At 33.3% G+C, this 22,919-nt stretch overlaps 1 protein-coding gene across 5 annotated transcripts in view; it reads right to left on the minus strand.

The window, feature by feature from the left end:
- The window catches only part of HIVEP1 (HIVEP zinc finger 1), a 173,122-nt gene that overhangs the window by 33,635 nt on the left and 116,568 nt on the right, over positions 1-22,919 (minus strand). For all 5 annotated transcript variants that reach the window (XM_023496336.2, XM_023496337.2, XM_031946846.1 and 2 more), the window contains exon 4: positions 14,937-20,851. In XM_023496336.2, the coding sequence (XP_023352104.1) occupies positions 14,937-20,851 (5,915 nt within the window). The remainder of the gene's footprint in view (positions 1-14,936; positions 20,852-22,919) is intronic.

Here is a 22,919-nt window from a genome sequence, read left to right on the forward strand (position 1 = left end):
AAGCAGTAGGAACCAAGAGAACACAAACTCAGTTTGGGCAGTTTTTCTAGCAGTATGCAGACCACTGCCCTAACATCAAGGATAAAGTCAGGAGGGGAGTTAAAAGAATGAGTTAAGAAAAAGAATACTGCTATAAAGAAATATTATGATGACAAGAATGTTTAAGACAAATACTCAGAAGAGAATGAATACAAAACTATAAGCAAAGTTTCAAATTAAAACATGCTTCGGCACAAGCTGAACTAGAATTCTTGAAAGAGATGAAGCAAAAGAAAAAAATCATGAAGAGAGCTAAAAGTGATTTGTCAATGAAATGAGAACATCAAAAGAAAAAAATGAAAAATAAATGAGAGCTAGAGAAGAAATAATTAGAAGCAAAATTAGCAGCTTGGTACAAAGAAGCATAAAGCCTTAGTCAAGGAACAAACTATCTGAAAATGGCAGTTGACCAAAAAAGAAATTAATGACTCCATGTCAAAAAAAAGAACTATTAAAAGAAACTCAAAAGACTGAAAAAAAAAATCTTATAGAAATGACAATTGACTTGGAAAAGAAATCAGACAGATAATTTAAGAATTGTTGAACTCTCTCAAATCCATGACCCAAAAAAGAGATGAGACAATACATCTCAACAAATCATAAAAGAAAACTGAAGATAATGAGGAAATAGGAAAAATCTACTGGTAACCTCTTGAAAGAAATCCCAAAATGAAAACTCCTAAGGACATCATCCAAAATCCAGAGCTTTGAGGTCAAACAAAAAATACTGCAAGTAGTCAAAAAGAAAGAATTCACATACTGAGGAGCAACCATCAGGATCACACTAGAATTAGCAGCCATTATTACAAGGGAAAGAACCTGGATTATGATATTCCAAAAGTCAGAAATACTATAAAATAATAAACAGCTTTTAAATATTTAAACAATTCTGATTAACACAATAACCACAACTCAGGAGGACTGATAATAAAGAATATTATCTATCTCCTGAACATTGAGGAGATAAACTAAAGATATAAAATAAAGCTCTTTTTATATAGATATAAAATAAAACATTTTTTGAAAAAAATGTTGCTTTACTATAATATCTTATAAGGATTCTGTTTTTCTTTTTTCTTTTCTAATAGTGTATAGGAAATGATAGGCATTTTTGTTAATTAAAAGTTGATTAATATATATACAAAAATTTTACATGAGTTAAGAAAACTCTAGATCAGAGTATTGTGTTTTATAGGATTTTAACAATAGGCTAATAACATTGATATAAAACTAGAGTTATATCAAACACTTATCTCAAGCGGAAGAGATTTTTTATAAAGTTCTCTGTGCCAACTGGTGGAAGGATAAAATTTAAATAAAAGTTAAATATTTTAAAGTTTAAAGAAACAAAGAATTAGGAATGAGTCAAATGATGCTGCATAAGAAACAGAAGATAATGTCTATGGAGCAAAAAGGTAATAAATAACATAAGAATGTTTTAAAGGTAAATCTAAGCCATAATTCAGGGATGATATGAATATCTTCCTAAGTGAATTAACTATTTTCAGGATAAAGACCTCAAAGGAACTGGGTGAAGCAGTATAAAAGTGATGGGCCTGGAATTAGATAAATCTGAATTCAAATTTGGCCTTAGATCATTAATTAGTGTTGAGACTATTGGCAAGTCACTTAACTTCTGTGTCAGAATTCTCATCTATCAAATACAAAGAATAACAGTGTCTACCTCCCAGAATTGTGAAGATAATGGTGATTTGTAATTTGCAAACTTTGAACCATTATATAAAAGCTACTATTAGCATTAAGTATTTTAAAATTTCTAGATATTAGTATCTGGTTTAGTTTTCTCTTGCAACTCCCCCTTACCCCCCCCCCCTTTTTTTAAGGATAGTCATCTCTTGACTCCTTTAAATTTACAGTTCTTTCCTCTTGATGACTCAACTGATCTTAATCTCTAATCCATGTCAATCACACACCTGGATGACTATATTTTGAAATAAATCATCCCTTAATATTGATTTTTTTCCTATGACCTCAAATTTAAGGCTGCTTTGCTGTAGCTGTAGCCTTCCTACTACCCTCATTCCTAAATAATTTAAACTTAGTGAACATGGTCCTTTGGGCTTACCAGGAATTTGAGTTGTTTTGCTTGTCTGTTTTCACCAAAAATTAGCTGTCAGAAATCCAGGTTTAGCTATCCCCCCACTACTATAGCTCTACTTTGTCCATCATTCCAAACCTCCCTCTGTCTCCAACACCTACCACTCATTGTCTACAGAACATGTCTGAGAGCAAATCCAAAATCATACATTATCCTAGTCCTATTTTTTCTAATCACCCCTCCTTGTCTTCTCTTACCTGTATAGTCTAATATCTATATTGTTAAGTTTTCTCACAGTAACATGGTGACTTCTACTCTGTTCACCTTTCTCATCAGAGGACTGATCCATCCTTTCTTCTTCTTCTTCTTTTTTTTTTTTTTAACATCTTTAATTATCAAACCTCTATGGAGGTTTGGCAGGGGAAGAGAAGGGATAGAAGAGAAGGGGGAAGAAGAGAATTTATTAGGGCTTCCAGACTCTAGACTCAATACTCTATGCTATCTAACTACCTCTAAAATTGGAATTTTCTAACTCTTCTTCTTCCAAGATATACAATGTATTAAGATTGAAAGTTTTAGGAGACAGAAGAGTTTTTTTTTAGATGGTGGAAAATCAGTGCATAAACATTAAAGACAATGATTCAGAGTGGAATAGTTGGAAGTGAACCCAAAGGACTTAGAATGGAATGTTTGGCTCTGGGGAAATATGGAAAGAATAAGGATTTAGATTTGCTACATATATGCTGTGGGGTTCCTATTAGTAATGTTCGTGGACTAATGACAGCATTTTTTGAGCCTGTGATAAAGTCTTGGCAGATATAAATATCTGATTGAGATAGTATTCAGTCCCGGCATTTCTGATAATGGAATAAAGAAAGAAACTTGGGAGTGGAAAGGAAAAGGGAAATGAAGAGGGAAAAGGCACTGACAATAAAAGAAACATTTGGCTTAATAAATTTATGTGTTTGGGTATGTGTTACAGGGATCAATCAATTCAAAACATTTTAACACTTTAACTATTGCCAACATGCACAAAGCTAAATCATCTCAAAATGTGTGTTTAAATCTTGTCATTTCTCTTAAAAATTCTTTAAATTCTTTAAAGGGATTGCATATATCAGATTACTTGCTGTATTAGGAAGGAGGAAGGTAATAGAGGAAGGTAGAAAAATTTGGAATATCAAAGTCTTACAAAAAATGAATGTTGAAAACTATATTTATATGAATTTGGAAAATAAAATATTACTGAAATTTTTTTTTAAATCCTTTAAAGAGCATATCCTGGTAGAAATAAAAAATCCATAGCTTAATAATCAAAGTTGCCCAAATTATGCATTCATTTACCTAGTTCCCATTTCTTCAAAACAACTATATTTACAATAAGGCTGATTGATTATTCCCTTAATAAGCCACGAACATTTCAACCTTTTGATCATGCTGTTTCTGATACAAAATTTCTTCCTTTTTCTTTTCTAAGTCATGAAATTAACTTAAATTCCATTTCCTCATTAAATCTCTTCCAAACTCCTCCAGTTTATATTACATTAATGCCTGACATTAGTTTTGACACTGAATTATATATATATATATATATATATATATATAGATAGATATATATAGATATAGATATATATAGATATATACTATATGGGTGTTTGTTGAATGAATGGCTAAGATTATGTAGTCTGAACTAAATGAGAAGGTCCATAAATTCCATTACTGATCATGCTATGAATTGAGCATTTATTGCTACTTTTAGTTAATTATTTGGCACAAAGATCAAAAGGAAATGAGTTATCTTCCAGTATACCAATTTAACAGAAAAATTCAACTTGTACTTTGCAAAGCCCAATAACATGAGGGAAATGAATTTAAGGTTCTATTACAGTAAGATCCTTTATTATCTTAAAGGCTGAATGGACCATCTTGATGAGTATTAAGTTCCTTGGATTTTAATAACAGGCTGGGCAGCCCTTTGTCAGTGATGAACTGGATAAACATCTTCTGAGATACTGTCCACCTCTAAGATCCTCCTGGGAGAGAGAGAATGGCATACATCAAAGAGCTTTGGACATGAAGCCAATAGGAACTTAGGTTCAAATTCAAGAATTCTCAACTTCGTAACCATGATAAATTCTATGAATCTCAGTTTTCTTTTCTATAAGTAGAGAATAAGATCAATATATTGTACCAAACTCACAGGGTTATTATAAAGCAAAAATACTTCTTATGTCTTAAAATTCCATATAAATGTCATCTGCTATGATTAAAAAAGAAAGAATACAGTTTTGTTACTATAGTTTTTATAAGACAGTGAAGGCTCTTATGCATAAGGGATAAAACTAGAATTTCTAAAGAGGGAATAGCTCTCTCTCTTTGGTAAAACAATGATGATGTTGACAAAGATTTGACAAATCTAATAATGAATATCTACTTTTGGGAATTCAAATGGGAGTAAATGATAACATAAAGAGAGATTCACAAAAGGCCTGAAAAATAAGATTTTAAAATCCTGAGTAGACAGTTGTGTGGTTTTTTTTCTTCTTTCTATTGCTGCTACTGATTAAAGTTATAGGCCTCAGTAGATGAAAAAAAAGACATGAACAGCAAATTGCTTCTTTAAAAGATATGGGCAGGATCAAAACCAGTGAAATAATGGTGGTTTTTTATGTTTGTTTGGTTTTTTTTTTTGACAAATCTTTTTAAACCTAAACTTTAAAAAAATGTAATTATCAAGTAATACAAAGCTGATTCTACAAGGAAGCAATACCTCTCCCCCTAACACATGTACACAAGGTAGAAAACAAACAAAAGCATAAATTAACATTAGAGAACTTACTTACTTAAGAGCTCTAACTCAACATATCCCTCCTCAAATTAAGCTCTAATATTAGTGAGATTAAAAAAAACTCTTAAAAGTCTGAAGATCCCTACACCTAAAAGTGTAGGGATCCACTATGAAAGTGATTCAGGACCAAAACCCATCTCAAGTCTAATCACTAAAAACCAGTAGATATAGTAACTCAAATTCTGGTCAATCACATAAAGGAAAGGAGGAGAGATAATGGAGAAAATTGGCTGAGTTAAAAAAAAAAAAATCTTTATTTTTCAAAGCAAGAAGGGAGCACAGAATCCAATGGAAAGGGGGTTAGGAAACCAGCTGAGGACTATCCTTTCTCTTATGAAGCTATCTAAAAGTATAGACTTTATATCCAATTATAGGAGGAAGGACATTAAAAAGAAAAATACAGGAGAACTGAAAGAATACAAGATTGGAAGACGAGAATTTCATAAACCAACAGCGAGAGTCCTAAAAAAAAAAAAAAAGAAAGAATAAGAAGGAAAACAAAAAAACTTTAAACAAATATAATATAAAGAAAAATAAAAATAATATTGACTGTGGACAGTCCCATAGTCATGGAATAAGACATTTCAGAATAGTTCAAAAAGAAATAAATGTCACAAAAGTAGTAATTAAGAAAGAATTAAGGACAATTATTGGAATTCTAAAAGCACAATTTAAGAACAGAATTAGTATAGTAGGAAAAAATGAATACATGATAAAGCAATTCATCCATTGTGGAAAAGAAGGCAAATTTCCACAAATGTAAAGAAATTTGGCAGAAGATAAGCAAAAGAAAATTTTAAAAAATATATGAATTTTATGCAAACCAAAGAAATTGACCTTGAAGATATGATATATAGAAAAATTATCACAGGTTTCCAAGAAAAATACAACAAATCAAAAAAATCTAAATACCACAATGAAGGAAAGACTAAAAGAAAACTGTGTAGAATTTTAAACTACAGACAACCAAGCACGAAATGAGAGAATCAGATGACAACAATGATACCAAGCATATCAAACTTTGAGACACAGTGGTAACATTTGAGAATTTCAATGATACATAATTTCAAGAGGCAAGAAAGAACTTCACATTTGCAGGAAAGGTAATTCAAATAATATACAACTATTCCACATTCAGGAAAATTCAGAGGAAATACTAGAACTAAAAAAAAAAAAAAAAAAGCTCAAAATTCAATTAAAAAAAAAAAACAACCTAAAAATTGAGCTATTACAATAATCAGTGAAAAGATAGATGTTTAACTCCTCCATTTCAACAACTACAACAAAAAAGTGGCAAGAGAGATTGGGAACAAAAAACAAACAAAAAACCCACAAGAAGAGAGTATAACAATTCACTTGCAAATGTCCCAAAACAATAGAAGCATAACAAAGGTAAATAAATATAGTTATCAAGTTATCTCATGTGTAGGGTTTATAGGTGGTTGTTTTTTTATAGAAAAATTATTAACTATTTATTTAACATGTACTAGACTAATTGCCAGCTAGGGGAGGGGTTAGAGGGAAGGAGGGGAAAATTTGGAAAAGAAGATTTTGCAAGGGTCAATGTTGAAAAATTACCCATGCATATGTTTTGTAAATAAAACGCTTTAATTAAAAAAAAACTTTTTTAATAAAAAAAAAGGTTAAAAAAGAAAAGAAAAGAAAAAGATAAAGTTTGAACTACGAGGAAACAAAGTTAAAAATTTAAAAAGGACCATGGAGGAATAGATGACCTAAGGGGCTATAAAGACTGAAGAAGAAATCAGAAGTAGTTAAGAAATTGAACTGAGACACTATGAATTAAAATCTTTTGAAACTTCAAGAATCAATGTTTTCTGGGAGGGGACAGAAAAGTGAGAACTTCATAAATGGGAAGAGTATAAAAGTGGAGAACAGAGGGGAAGAACAAGCGACATAACCCCTAACCTATGGGTGAACAAGTAAAAAGGGTGGCAATTCTTACATTCTTTTCACAGGAGAAAGTTCATAGGCAGAATAATAGAAACAAAAATTAGTTAAATACTTATTTATCTCCTTTTGTGAGACAAATCTTGCCCTAAAGATGAGGTCCTGGAAAGCAAGTTGAGAGTCTGCAGAGCAAGCCTAAAACACTGATAAAATAATAATACTCTGAGTCAACCTCAAATAGAATCCCCAAAGCCTTTTATTCTTAAGTAGACCTTTTGTTCAAGTAGAGTTTCAATTGCAGCCCCACCTCCAATGGAGGCCTTGAAAACTCTACCTTACTGTACCCAATCAGAACATTATGTTGTCAAATCCCCATGATTAAATTTCCCCCATAAATCTGCCCAAGGCCTACACCAAATTCCTTTTTAGCCTGCCATAAAGTCCTATTTCAAAGTGCCTTTCACACCCTTTCCCTTCCCCCAACTGCCTCATGGTGGTCTTTCTCCTTATTATAGCTAAGTCTTTTAATATGCAAAATCCCTTTTAGGGTTAGTCTGCCAATCAATGGTATAATAATCCCGTTGCCTACTAACATTCTTTTGGGGTTAGTCTACTAAACTCTATGGATTTAGCCTGCCAGTCAATCGCATAGTCCAATTTCATAGCATACACTCTCCTGGTTCCACTGGGGAATTTGTCTTTTCTATTATTAAGTGTTAAAACTCCTTTCCTTGCTATTTCTTCTACTGCACTCCCAAATCTATTTCATTCTTACCATTCCTGGTGCCTATTTTACCTCTTCGCTTTGTCCATAACCTGTTCCTTTGCCCTTTTGGCAAAGAGAACACCATTAGGAATTCTTCACTTATGCCTTGTGCCTCATATCTCAAACTAAGAATTGCTACCCTGACCTCATCATTAATACCTGAACTAGAGAAATAAAAGGCAAAAAAGAGAATATACATGTGTATATTAATGAATATTGCTTCAAAAACTTTAAATAAAACCTTATTAAGAAAAGCTATGATAATATTAATCTAAAAATTATCCTCTATGATCAAGAAGAACTTATACTGAGAATACAAAGAAGATTCCAGATTTGGGGGAAAACACCACAAAAATAATCAAATTAAAAACAAAATGCCCTAAAAGAATTAATAAAGAATCTAATTGGCAATAGTTTCAGTAAAGTATTAAGAGAGCAAAGAAATCCACAATAATCAATAGTATTTTTATATAATAACAAAACCTGAAAGAAAATAATGTAAAGGGAATCCCCCAAATAACTATCAATTACAAAAATATTAATAAACCAATCTAGCAAGGAATATTTAGGACTTCATAGATAAAAGCTATCTGAAGAAAAAAAATAACTTAAATAACTAGAGAGCCTTTTAGTATTCTTGGTTGAGTTGCATCAATAGTACAGATTTTAATAGTGGCAATATAGCAACAGAATGAAATCAACTTGCTAATTTGCTGGATTTTTATTATTGCTGATGATATATCAAACTATTCAAGATTTATTTTAGAAAGCAAAATAAAATATGCCTTTTGTTTGGAGAAAAAAATCTATACTCGAGAGGAAAAATACAAAAAAAAAAGGAAAAAGTTATACTCTTGAAAGAAAAAATACAAAAAAAAAAAAAGAAATTTAAGACCTACATCTATCATAAAGCAAAAATTATCAAAACTATGCTACTACTAATTTTTTAATGTACAACTGTTGAGAAGAATCAGAAACAAACAAATCAAACACTCTGTGTTTGACAAAAATTAAGAACATAAATCACTTGGAGTAAGAACACTGACTAGCACTGCCAGGAGAATTAGAGAACACTAGAAGAATTTAGATTCAGAATAACATCTTATATCATGTACCACAAACAGTTCAAAGAAGATGCTAAAGCTGAATATTAAAAGTCACGCTATTTTTAAAAATAGAAAAAAATTAAATAACAGCCATTTTTACTGCTACAGTTTTAGAGTTCTTATTCAAAGATGGTTACAGTAATGAACCAGGAATCAAGATGATCTTGGCATGAATTTTGCCACCAGCACTTACTTGCTAGTGGATTGTAAAAAGTCACTTAATTTCTCTAGGCCTGAGTTTTGAAATGTAAAAAATGAGGGAGTTGAACTCTTCTAACAAATTCTATGATCCTATCTTATTATAAAAGGATAGGAGTGATCACAAAAGACAAAAACATATAACTCTGATGATAAACTCCAACGATAAATCTGAAAACTGAATTTATAGGAATATGATGTGACAGATGATGTAAGAATAAAATCAGTGTGCCTAATATTAGAATAGAAGCTGTAGCTTGGTGAAAAACCAGACAAAATAAGAACCTCTATGTGTATGGGAGATGTATACACACACCATCACCCCCATCCTCAATGGACACAGAAATCTCAACAAAGAAATAAGAAAGGGGGATAAATGAAGATTGTGAAGGGTGATAAATGGAATGACAGATTAAGGAAGGCAGTAGTCAGAATTAAAACAGATTTTTTAAGGAACAAGGTTAACAGAGAAAAAGGAAGGATAAACAGAAGAAAAGAGAATGGAAGTAAAATACATAATTTTATAACTGTGGATATGACGAACTCATACATAAAACAGAAGTAGTAACAGAATGAATCAGAAATCAGAATCCAACACTATGTTGTTTACAAGAAACACCCTTGAAACAGAAAGGCATGCAGATTTTATTAACAGGGGTATGTGGACGGGTAGAGCTCAATCTATTATGCTTGGGCTTAGGTTTTAAAAGAAAGGGGAATAATTATGATTTCAGATAATGCAAAAAGAAAGACTTAAGAGATAAGCAGGAAAAAATTAATTTTGCTAAAAAGTACCACAGTCAATAGCAAAAAAATTTTACAGCAAGTTTCTCTGATAAAGGTCATACACACACATACACTCATATATGTATATGTAGATATACATATATATGTGTATCTATAATAGACATAAATATATGGTGTGTAAAGTTTGTATATATATGGAGCTGAATCAATTTATTTTTAAAAAAAAAAAGAGCCATTACCCAATTGACAAATGGTCAAAGGATATGAACAGGCATTTTTCAGAAGAAATCAAAGCTATCTCTTCAATAATATAAAAAAATGCTATAAATGACTATGGTGAAATGCAAATTAAACTGAATCTAAGGTTAATATGTCAGAAAAGGAAATAACAAATACTAGAGGATATGTGGAAAAATAGACACTATTTAAAAATAGGGGGCACAATTTAAAAAATTTAAATAGGGGCACTTATAAAAATATGCATTCTTGGTAGAGTTGTGAACTAGTCCAACCATTCTGGAAAACAATTTTGAACTATGTCCAAACTACATATACCTTTTGATTCAGCAATACCACTACTAAGGAAAAAGAAAAGAACCTATATATATATATTCAAAAATATTTATACCAATTATTTTTGGAGTGGCAAATAATTGGAAATTGAAGAGATGCTCATCAATTGAGTAATGGATTAACAAGTGGTGATAGAATACTATTGTAGTATGAGGAAGGATGAGAGAGATGGTTTCAGAAAAACCTGTTGAAGACATATCAATTCATGCAAAGTAAAGTGAACAGAACTAGCAGGTCATCATACACTGTATGGTAACAATGATTAACTGTGAAAGACTTAGCTACTACTGATCCAAGACAATTCCAAAGGACTCATGATGAAAAATGCTATCCACCTCCAGAAACTCTGAGAGCAAACTGAAGTATAACTTATCATTTTATTTTTCTTGTTTTTTTGGTCACTAAAATGGCTAGAATAATGAAATGTTTCACATGATTTCACATATATAACTGATTTCATTTTGCTTGCCTTCTCAATAAGCAGAGAGGGGCTGTAAAGAGTGAGAATTTGGAATTCAATTTTTGGGGGAAATTCAATTTTTTAAAAGAGTGCTAAAAGTGAATAATAAATTCCCTCTCTCTCTCCCTTCCCTTTCCCCTTCCTAGCTCTCCACCCCCTCCCCTCACAAGCCTACCAGAGAACATAAAATGCAGATATGAGGAAAAAGTGTATTATAAGATTGAAAAATAACCAGGTCCACAGGCAGAATTAGAAGAGAGAATGCCTTTTATAAAGAATTGTAACAAGGCCAATTTGCCTAGAAAGCACCACAAGAAGGGCTTTAAAAAAATGTCTTGGGAACAGGTTGCACACATATTTAAATGCCAAATAGAGGAATTTATATTCAATTTTAGAGGTGATAATAGAAGGCATTTTAGGAAAATCCCTTTGACAAGCTCTTAGAAGATGGACTAGAAGGATGACTAATTAATTAGATTGTTACTTAAAAATAGTCCACATGAGAAGTGATAAAAAACTTGGACTAGAAGAGTGGTTAAGTGTGAGGAGAGAATGCATCCAATGTTCAAAATGCTAAAGAAACAGAATTGACAAGATGTGGCAATTGAGGTGCCAAATATAGTGAAGGGGGGTCAAAAATGATTTCAATAAAGTAAGTCTTAGTGAACAGAACTGGTTGTCTCAAAAGAAAAAAGAGAATGTAGAAAGAGGTCTGGTTTCATGGGGAAGATGCTTAATTCAATTTTGGACATCTTTGATTGGAAACATTGATGGAACTCAGAAGACAGAAAATGGGTGGATATATAGTTCTTGGAAGTTATCTGCATACAAATGATAATTAAATCCACCTGAACACCAAAGAGAGTATAAAAAAAGAAAAAGACTCAAGACCTATCCATAATGTACATCCACATATAGGGATGGTCTGTGGTTGATGGTCCAGCAGAAGATACTCAGAATGAGTAATCAGAAAGTAGGAAGAGAGTCAAGTGGGAGCATATCATGAAAATGCAAAGAAGAAAAAGTATCCAGGTTGTGGAGTTTCAAATGCTAGAAAGAGATCAAGAAGGAGGAGGGCTGAGCAAAGTCCCTTGGAAAAAGCAATTAAGAGATTATTGCTAACAATAAAAAGCAGTGAGTGATGAAGTCAGAAGCCAGCTCATAGGAAATGAAGGCAATGAGAAAAGATGACTTCTGAGACAGAGAAGCAATACAGAGAGAAATTCCCCAGAAAGGGAAAGGATGTTTAGGGAAATAATATGAAAAAGAAAATGGGTGGCCTAGACATGGACAATTATCACCTCTTAAATTGAAAAACTTAAGAAGAACATAGGGAATGATATCAAGAAACTTTGGAATGTAAATAAGGAAAAGAGCTTCAGTAAGAAAGAGGGAAAAGGAGAGTTTTGTTAGGAAAGCAGTTCAACTAAATATTCATCCCAGGAAACCTTCTCTAGAAACTACTTTTGCTACAAATCCTTCTGTAGATAATAATATATTTGAATGATAAATTGTTTTCTTGAATATAACAATAAATTTTTAAAAATACTTTTTAAAAGAAGGCTGAGGCAGCTAGGTGGCATATAGAATCTGAGGCTAGGTCAGAAGCCAGAAAGACCCAAGTTCAAATCCAGCCTCAGATACTTTTTAATTGTTGTGATCTTTTGCAAGTCACTTAACCATTTTGTGTCTCAGTTTCCTGAATTGTAGGGGATCACAATAGCAATTACCTCAAAAGGTTGTTATGAAGATTACATGAAATTACATATGTAAAGTGCTCTATGCCTGGCACATAGTTGGTACTTAATACTTATTCTCCTAAAAAGAAGGATGATGATTTTAGAAAAATAATTTCACAATGCAAAATGAGCTTTGAAGGGAAGTTATTTAAAAAAAATCTACAGAGTATAGGAAAGCCTATTCTATGAACTGCTTACATATTCTGTTTCTTGCACAAAAGAAAAAAAAAGAAAAAAATGGGGAAAATGTTCATTTCTTTTCACTGCTCAGAAAATAATAAATTTGTCTACATATGATCAACAGATCATTAGAATCATTATTTTAGAAATGGAATGGACCTGAAAGGGCTTTCCATTTCAACCTTCTTTCACCTAAGCTCTACCCTTTCTCATTTTATGGATGAGTAAATCAGGGTCCAGAAATATTCAGTGATTTAATTAAGATCACATTTATGGCAAAAAATAAGAGATGGAATTTTAATTGACATTCTCTAACAACCATTGCTCTTTCCACTGGACTGCTCTGCTTCTTTTGTGTTTGTGAGTGTATGAAAGTGTGTGTTTCTGAATCTCTGATGCCAGTAACTCTGCAGCAAGTCGCTAACAATTATTAAAAAAATCTTTTAGATGTTTGGGGGCAAGACAGAACATGATTTCAGGTGTGTGGTTTCCAACAAAGGAGATCAGCAATTTCCCTGAAACTCACCTTCAAAGAGTTATCTTGGAAGCACTAAGAGAATAAGTGATTTGTCTATGGTCATACCAATGATATATTTCAAAGGTAGAGTGCTTGAAAACTCCAAGGCTACCTCTATCCATGGTTTTTTGCTAACTCCCAATTTGGAATGGCTGACTTTACCACTCTATTTTTTTGCATAATTTTTTTTTAAGAAAAAATAAATCAGGAATTCACACTCTTCTTTGATCAAATTTTTTTAAAAAAGTTTCTTAATCTTCAGTCTATAGTTCTACCCACTGAATCATATTTTTGAATATAAGAGGGGAGATATATACATATCTTTAAACTAAAAATGTAAAAGAAATAGAGCTATTAAAGATATCTTTCAATTTTCATATCTTCAGAGTTGAAACTATTGTTCTTGAAGTATGAAGGACAGCAAGAAAACAGTCTCCTCTCCACAAGGGAAATATTGAAAGAAAAAAAATGCAGTATATTCCTGATGGACAATTTTCTAGATGCTATCATAACTACCCTCTCCACAAAACAAATCATATAAATTCACTTCAGTTAGAAAACAACAAAAAAAATTATAAAGTAGATTCCCTAAAAAATGCAAAATCAACCAAAAAAAATCATTTTGAACTAATGCATAGTTAGAATTCAATTCTATACTTGTATTTTTTTAAGTCTTGCTACCGATAACTCAACAGTTAAATAGTTTTTAAAAATGACAGACACAAAATAAAAGATACACAAATTCTCTCAAAGAATCCATCCTACAGTTGTGTTCTGCCATGTCCTTACGCCTATATCTGTCTTATATTTGTTGCTAACAATTTTACTAAGTTATTCAACAATAGCTCAAGATTAAAGTCAAATATGCAACAAAAGCAGCAAAAACCCTACATAAACACAAACTTGAAACCATCTTCCTTTGATAGGGAGTATCCTTAAAGTATTCTGCTTAATGAATGATGAATTCTAAAGGGAAATAACCTGTGGCTAAGCTGAGAAGTCCTCATACTTTGTCCTTTTAAATTATATTCTATGAAAACTCCAAAACTCAAGATTTTCATGAACTTTTTCTATTGTCCATCATAACTATCATATTAGAAAGTATGTCTTCCTCATCCTGTCTGTTAAATATATGGTTTCTTTCATCCTCTTTTCTTTCTATAAGCTTTGTCTTCTTTGCTCCTATAGATTACACCATCACCATTATGTGAATAATTTCCCAAATCTTTATCTTTAGATTTCCTTTCCCAAACTCCAAATTCACACTTCCAGAAGTTCTACTTGAAAGTACAACCAGTACTAAAAATCTGCTTGCTGTCTTTCTCCTTTATTGACCCTATCGGTTCCTCCCTATGGCTATGCTATTTATAGTGACAGTATCAAACAGTGACCATAGGCTTGAAACCTGAATTACCTTTTACTACATCCTGACCTTCACAAGCACATATCCAGTTACCAAGCTGTGGATTTTACTTCCATAATGTCTCTTACTTGTGCTATTCTACTATACTACTCAAGTTTTTCTTTAATATGATTCACTGAATTAAGATAATGGTTCTTCAAGTTATCAGTGTCAGAAAATATAAGAAAAAGGATATATTGAATATCTGTGGTTACTTATATAGTACATTTTGACAAATGTTAACCTTTTTGCTTAAATAATTATTTGTTAATTAGGACAAATTTCAGTAGTTTAAACAAAAATAAATTATTTTCCAATTAAATATGTTAGAAGTACAAAGACAATCTTGTTAATTATATGAACTTTTTTTATAAAATAATTACATGTCAAGTACCTTGCTTAAGTTGTTTTTCCATTTGCTTGAATAGACCAGTACATCTGATTTGGAATGAGAAGTTATTGCTTGACTATACAGGGATTTTCCAAACTTCTGTTTTGAATTAAGGAGAGAAAGTGCAACTTTTGTAGGCAAACCAAGTGGATTTGGATTACTGGAACTAATATTCCACACTGAATATGCTGAAGTTTTTTGGTCATTTTGAGGCAAATGTAATGGTTTCCGTTTTACAAGGTAACACCATGTGAAACTTGTTGTAGTCTTTAGACTTGGAAAGGATAACTGGTGTATATCTCCTGAATGAAATGATGTAGAGGTTATCTCCTGGATGCTCATTTTGTTACATTTGTTTTTAACCACTGGAGAATTCCTTTCTTGGTTACTGTTTTTCAAAGGAGAAATTTGAATATTTTCTGGAGAAGATACAGGTGATACTTTAGCTGCAAGACTTAAAGATATAGAAGCTTTACTGTTTTCTAGTTCTGGCAATTCTTTTATATGTTCTACAATTTCAGATTTCAAATTTCCTGAAGAGGTCCTGCCCAATAAACCAGCTGTCAAACCACCATTGTCACTTCTATTTCCAGACTGTGGAATAGTTTCGTGATCCAGAACACCTTCAACAGGCTCTATAGTACAAACCTGTCTCACCAAAACAGGCTTCTTGTGTTTATTAGAATCACTAATTTTCATATTTAACAGTTGTAATGATCTAACATCTGTTATACAAACAGCACCATTTTCATCTTTAGCTCGCTTCTGTTGTTTTTCCATGGCAATATCTAAGCTATTGGCTGGGGAAAGCATTCTTTTACTTGAAGCTGATGCTTCTGAGTGAGGAAAAAGACCACTGACAGGAATTTTTTGAATAATAGTCAAAGATTCTGATGGTGGCAAATTTTGGCCTATCTCAGAAAACACATTTTCATTAACACGTTGTTTTTGTGGGTTTGGCAAAGCATTCTGGGGATCCTGGTGAGATTTTGGCTTCTGAATTGCACTTTCTGAAGTTGGCACTGTAACCATATTTGTCTTGCAAACTGGTTGATTTGATTGATCCTGGGTTACTAAAATTTGTGGAAGGGATGTAACAGTAGCAAGACTATAAGGTGGTACATTATTGTGAAGATGAACAGGAACTACAAAAGGTGTTATCTTCTGTAATTGACTACACAAATGTCCAGGTTTTAGAGGTGGCAAAGTGCAAGAACTAGATGTACTAGGTATTTTTAAAGAAGTCATACTTTGATCCACACTAACTAGATTTGGATGAACTTGATTTGTCAAGGTATTTATGGAATTTGAGCATGACTGACTTGAATGCAGAGTTTTAAAATGAAGTTGATACTTTGGAGCAAAGCAATCCTCACTTTCAGAAGATAAGCATGTGGTAGAGACAGTATCTGATTTTTTACCTTGTGTTGTCACTTCAAAAGAAGTTTGTACATTTTGGTGTTCAGGGGTCAGATAAATTTGATTTGTTAGGTTGGTATCTAAAAGCTGCTGTGGATTTATAGAAACAGAATTTGAGATTACTGGTTCCAAGTCCTTAACTTGAATTTGGGGAAACAATGAGTTTGAAGCAAAGTCATTTAAAGATTTACTAGAGATCTGAGATTTGTGAAATGTCACTGTGGTTACATCTGATACAAGAGTATTAGGGAAAGATGATGGTATTACAGAAGGCAGATGACTATCTGGAGCAATGTTCAGAGATATTTGACGTACAAGAGGTCCCCTCCTCCTTTCTAAAAGAGGAATATGTCCTGTAATTCCAATGCCAGTAGGAGGCTTCAAAGTCTGTACCTCCACAAGTGGAATAGATTTAGATGGAGATGTGTTTCCACAGTCAAAAGATTTACTCCTAAAGTCAGAGACCTCCATAGATGGCTGTGTGCAATTAATCTGTTCTGAAGCAGCTCGTCTCATTTCGCGATAAGGAGTTCCTGGCACACTCAGCGTTTGTGAGCCAGCTGGAATCATAAGCAGCTCTGCTTTATTTATACTTTCAATTTTGGAGGTACTTTCAATTTTAGAAACTTCCTCTATGTCTAAAGAAGCTGAGAAACTTGAAGTATGTGATAAACTGCTCTCCCTACTTAAGCTCCTAGAAAGGGTAGAATCAAAGCTTGATTCGGCAGAGGAATGTTCCATCTCAGCTAGACGGATTCTTTTCTTTTTGGGTGGCAGTTTCTCAGTTGGCAATTTTGCTAAAGTTTCACTCCGTTGGGGCCAATTAAACTTTTCTGTTTTTTCTTGATCAATATTTTGGATTTCATGGTCACGATCTGGTTCTTCTGTGACCAATATTTCAGGGACTTGTATATTAGGTTGGCGAACTAGTCTTGATTGTATTAGAAGATTTCTTTCATTTGAAACCACTCTAGGACTTTCTTGAAATTCTACTCTAGATGAATCTGACAACACAAGTTGGGGATAGCAAACAGCACTCCCAGGAGTATATCCATCCTCTTGAATAATTCTAATTGTTTTCAAAGGCCCATGCTTTATTGATCTTTTACATTCTTGAAAAGAAATTGGGGAACTCCTTTCAAAAGGTTCAGATTTTTCAAAGGAAGTAGGTCTGCTTAATGAATTAGTATGTTGTATAACTGAAATTCCAGTCCCTTGCCTTTTTAGATCTAATTTTCCCTGGGTAACTGAATTTATTTTCTTTTCTATAATGGAAGAAACTTTGGGTTCAATAATCTGTTCTGTGTTCCTTGTAACAAGCTGAATTTGAGATTTTTGCAATGTTATACAACCAGACTGTTTTCCACTAGTGTCAACATTATATTTAGGCAAACCAGTACTTCCTGAAATATTCTGACACTGAATACCTTCTAAAATTTTTGAAGCAATTCCACTTTCATTTTGCTGAAGCTCATCATCATCTCCAACACTTTTCATTTTCCTCCTTTTTCTTATCTGGGGTGTCTGTTCCCAGACTCCAGATGAACCAGCCATTCTATAATGCAAGATTGGCGGTTGTACACTACCAGATGCCGAACTGTGCTCAGTTTCTCGTATCGCTACCTTTGTTTTTGGTCCATGTAACTCTGAACAGTAAAACTTCTTATGATTTTCAAAATTTTCCAGTTTCCTATATCTGTTTCGACAAGTTTCACACTCAAACATTGTTCCTCGGCCTTGATGGGATTTCTTTTTTTCCAAATTTGATCCTTGTGCAGATGACTTACTTCTTGGCAATAAAGTTTCATTAGAAACATTACATCCAAGATAGCTTTCATCGGAAGACTGTGTTGTTCCAAGAACATGATTTTCACTTGAAGAAGAATCTTCTATTGCTGTCTGTCTGACAAGAGTACGAGGATGTCCACTTTGTTGTCCTGAAGAATTAGGTCCTGATACAAAGACATCATCATAAAAAGAACCAATTTTATCATCAAATGATTGACTTCCTCTTAGTGGATGAGGTGGTGGTATTATATTTGCAGGTACAGCTGAATAACCTGTAGTAGGCATAGAATTACTTCTTGTTATAGGTAAACAGTCAAGGGAAGGTACAGACAAAAGAAAAACTTGTTTAGATTTCTCAGTAGGTGTGAAAGGGGACTTTGGTATATCAGAACTTGAGCTAGTTCTCCTTCCCATGGGTTTTAGGTCAAACTGGAAAGAATCTTTAAATATATATGATTTTGGTGAATCTATACTGCCTCTTCGAGAAAGAGAGGTTCTTCTTGGTTTCACACTATCTAGCTGCTTATCATCTACCAAGGCTTCATTATCTGATATTAACTTTGATATGCGTTCTTCCAGTGTTTTAGTTGCCATTGGTGGCCGCATTAGACTAGATAAAATCAATGCTTTTTCCCCAGAGGCTGCCTGTGCAGTAGAAGATGGTGCTGTACTGACAGGAATTGTATAGGGTCCATTATTTTTATTTGGATCTTTTTCGGTGGTGGATAATAATCGTACAAAGGGAGGAGGTGGACTCATTGTCTGATCAGTACTTTCAGAGCGTGAAAAGTAACCTGAATCTGTGCTTCCCAAACTTCTGGGGCTCAGTAAATGCTTTCCTTGTTGCTCTTGGGAACAATCTGTAGCCTGTTGTCTTTGTAGTTGTGCATGTATTGGTCCAACATGAGAGTCTTGCTTTTCTTCCAATTGTGTGACATCCCCTTTCTGATAGGGTTTATCATCAGTCTCTAAGCAAGAGACATAGTCTAAATTTGACTTTGTGTTTGTAACTTGAATGTCCCTTGGCTTTTGTATATTAGAAAGTTCAGGAGTGGAATCTGTAACTTTTGGACTTTCGGCTCCTAAAGGGGAAATATTCGCTGGGTGAACTACTACTTTAGGTAGTGCTGTTCTTCCTTGTAATTCTGAAGATTTTTCCTGTAGTGAAAAGTCACCTAATACATGATCTGGATTGGTTGAAATAGAACTTGATTTCTGTAAAGTTTCAGAATTTGATATAATTTTCATTATTTGTGTGGATTCCAATTCTATGGAACCTTGGTCATCTTGTCTTTCATCAGCAGTACCTTCATCATCACTTTCACCACTTTCTTCAACATCTGAATGAATAGTAAGTGCTTTAGCTGATTCATGTGATAAGAATAAGCCACTTGAATCTGGCTGTAAGACAAGTCCCAGTTTGATAGCATGTGCATGAGATTTTTTGTGCTTATATAAGTTGCTTTTAGTCTTAAATGAAAATCCACAAGTCACACAAGGATAGGGCCTTTCTCCAGTATGGGAGCGGATATGCTTTAAAAGAACACTAGGTTTTGCACAAGCTCTACTGCAATATTCACATATGTATTTTCCTTGCTTTTTGGGCTTCTGATCTTTCAAAATTAGATTATACATTTGTTCAACACTGTGATTAACAATGGAAGCAACTTGAGCTGAATTATACACTGGGGCTATAGGTAATTGTGTGGAATTGGTTGGACTTACTGACATTGGTGAAGAAGAATCCACTGGCTGGTTCTGAGCAATAACCTGAGATACATTAGAAAGTGGGGTATGATTTATAGAGGAAGTTACCGCTATATTATATACATGTGGGATTTGTAGAGCATCTTGACTTTGCTGATGTGTAAGTGATCTAGTAAAACCTGGACATACTGAAAGCTGATCATGTTGGCTAGATTTAGAAACAAATTGCTCATGTATATTTTGTGAAGGAGAAACTGACTGAATTGGTGCTTGTTCATTCTTGCCAGCAGCAGACACATGTACAGTTTGTAGGGTACAAGGAGCAACCTGTGAATCAGGAATAAATTCTTGGTGTGACAAAGAGTGATTTGGAGCACTCTGACTGTTTTTTAGTTTAGAAGGAGATTGGGTAACTTTATTTGGTCTCAGTTTTTCTACCTTTATAGCACAGGAAGGCCCCTTTTGTGATAAGGTACTCAGTTCTGGCTCCATGGCTTTCAATAAGACATCAAATGCAGTGCTTGTATATGAAGATGAAGTAGTACTACAATTAAAAGTAATACATTCACTGTTGTCAGTCTTAGTCACACTTGACATAGAACTAGAAACACATTGTTCAGCAGACAAATTGAGCTCTCCTGAATCAGAGCCTTCTGATCTCCACTTGCGTAATTCCAAGGAATGCTGGGATAAAGACAACTTCTTTGGGGGTACTGATGTTTCAGCTTTTGAGGTTTTGGTTGTTACTACAGGTGTTTCCCCATTTTGTTTGGTAAATTGTTTCCCATTTTCTACTGGAAGGTGATTCTCTTCCTTTTGGTATCCTGAAATTCTATGAAGCACATTAAAAGATGGTTCTCCTGTGTTTTCCTTAAGCTTTGTTTGAAGAGGATTTCTCAGGGGTGATTTTGGTATTTTTTTCAGATGATTTTCAGTTACAATCTTTTTCCGTTTCACACCTTTAACTGTGTCTGTTGTTCCTTTAACACCAGTCTCTAAAATGTCTGTGGGGGGGAAATGGAAAAAAAAAGTTTTTTAATTGGAATGACTTTAAAATAGCTTCTATTATAACAACAAACATGAAAAACACAATGGATTTGTAAAAAAAAAAAATAAGATAAAATATGAGTCTAATGTAAATGACACTAGTTCTTATCAAAGTACTTTTATGATATCTGAAGAAAAGTACTCTGTTAGAGTAGTAGTGATCTCCATATTCTTTGATTGAACCCACTTATCAATTGAAAAACATGAACACACAACTTAAATAAATATATTTATGAATTACATATGTTTACCACCAGATTAAATTATAAAATGAACATAAAAACTGTTTTTTTAGGGATAACTACACACACACACACACACACACACACACTATATACATACACTCATATGTATATATATATGTAAAAAAATCTTAGAGAGCCAAAAGATTTTGTATGTGTAAAGAGAGATTAAATGACCAGATCTACACTTTAGAAATATCTCAGTAGTATCTCTGTAGAGAATGGATTAGAAAGGATAATAAGAATAAAGACTTAAGGTAGGAAGACCAATGAGAAGAGTACTGCAATAAGCCAAGGAGAAGTGATAATGACCTAACCTAAAATGTTGATTGTATAAGTAAAAAAAGACAGATACAAGAGATTTTGTGGAGAGAGAAATAATAAGGTTTGGCAAATGACTAGCATTCAGAATGTAGGATGGAAAGCGCGATGTTGGAGATGTTGGAGTTGCAAACCTGGATAACTGGAAGGTTGGAGATGCCTTCATTAGTAATAAGGAAATACAGAGGAAAAGGAAAGGTGCAGTAAAGGAGGAAGAGTACACAGAAGTAGGACAATGGCATAGTATCTTTGCTGGATGGCTGGACAGGATGTGAAGGTAGAGCATTATTTGGTATCTGGTGCCACCTAATAGATATAGTGAACTAAATGGGCTGATATGTTACCTATTTCCTAGGTCGAGTTTTAAAGGTTAAATAAATTTAATTTTCCCAGATATTAAAGGCATGAATTCTGGAATTCCAAGACACAGACAAATGACTTTATTCACTTATTTAAAAAAATAACATGCATTTATCTCAAGTGAATGATCTGAAAATATTTTTTTTTAAATCAGTGATGTATTCTGAATTCTTTCTTAAGCCTATTAACTAATCAGTTCAGAATAGCTACTAATAAATTCACTGTGAATCCATTTTTTGCAAAGGCTGTAATTTTAAAATGCTAATTTATTTCATATTATCCTTCTGTCTTTGTTAGGGAATAAAATGTCTATGCATTACCTCATTAAGTATTACAACTGCCTTGTGAGGTTAAGCTGCTATCTTCATTATTATCCTTGGTGATGTGTAAGTGATCTAGTAAAATCTGGACATACTGGGCCAAACTATGGAGAAATATTCTTGAAAGAGGTATACTTGAAACAAGGTGTTAACTCAGTGAAATTGATGAGATAATGATTCTCTAGTCCATATATATCTAGTATGGTACAATGATATAATTATTCCAGTTTTATATAATGATATAATTACTCTTGATTGGCTTATACTCAGTATACTGTAATGATGTAATTGTAATAGGATATTTAAACTGGGGACAAAATCAGACTAGAGGGGAGACTGGTTGAGACTGGCAAATTGGCAACTGCTGGAGGAGACTGGATCAGACCATGACAGACAGACTGCGTAAGAGACAATAAAGACTTTGGACTCTATTCTTGTCCATTCTCATGGTGTCTATCCTGAGACCAATGCCCTTCTGAAGGACCCCCAGAAAGCTAGCCCAGACATTAAAATCCCCATTTTACAAAGCAGATAACTGAGGATCAGAGATGTAAAATGACTTGCCCATGAACACAAAGCTAATTAAGGATTCGAAATGAGATTCAAACTCTAGATCCTGACTCTAGATAGATAGACTCTAGATCCAACTTTCTTTCTGCAAATATATCTTCAAGGAGATATGGCAGAGACTCTCCCAAAACAAATTAGACTTAATAACCACTAATTTCTGATGATTCATTTGGGGACAAATGATGTCCCTTAAAAAACACAGAAAATTTTAC

This window comes from Sarcophilus harrisii, chromosome 1 (genome assembly GCF_902635505.1).
Source record: "Sarcophilus harrisii chromosome 1, mSarHar1.11, whole genome shotgun sequence".
Classification (NCBI taxonomy): Eukaryota; Metazoa; Chordata; class Mammalia; order Dasyuromorphia; family Dasyuridae; genus Sarcophilus; species Sarcophilus harrisii.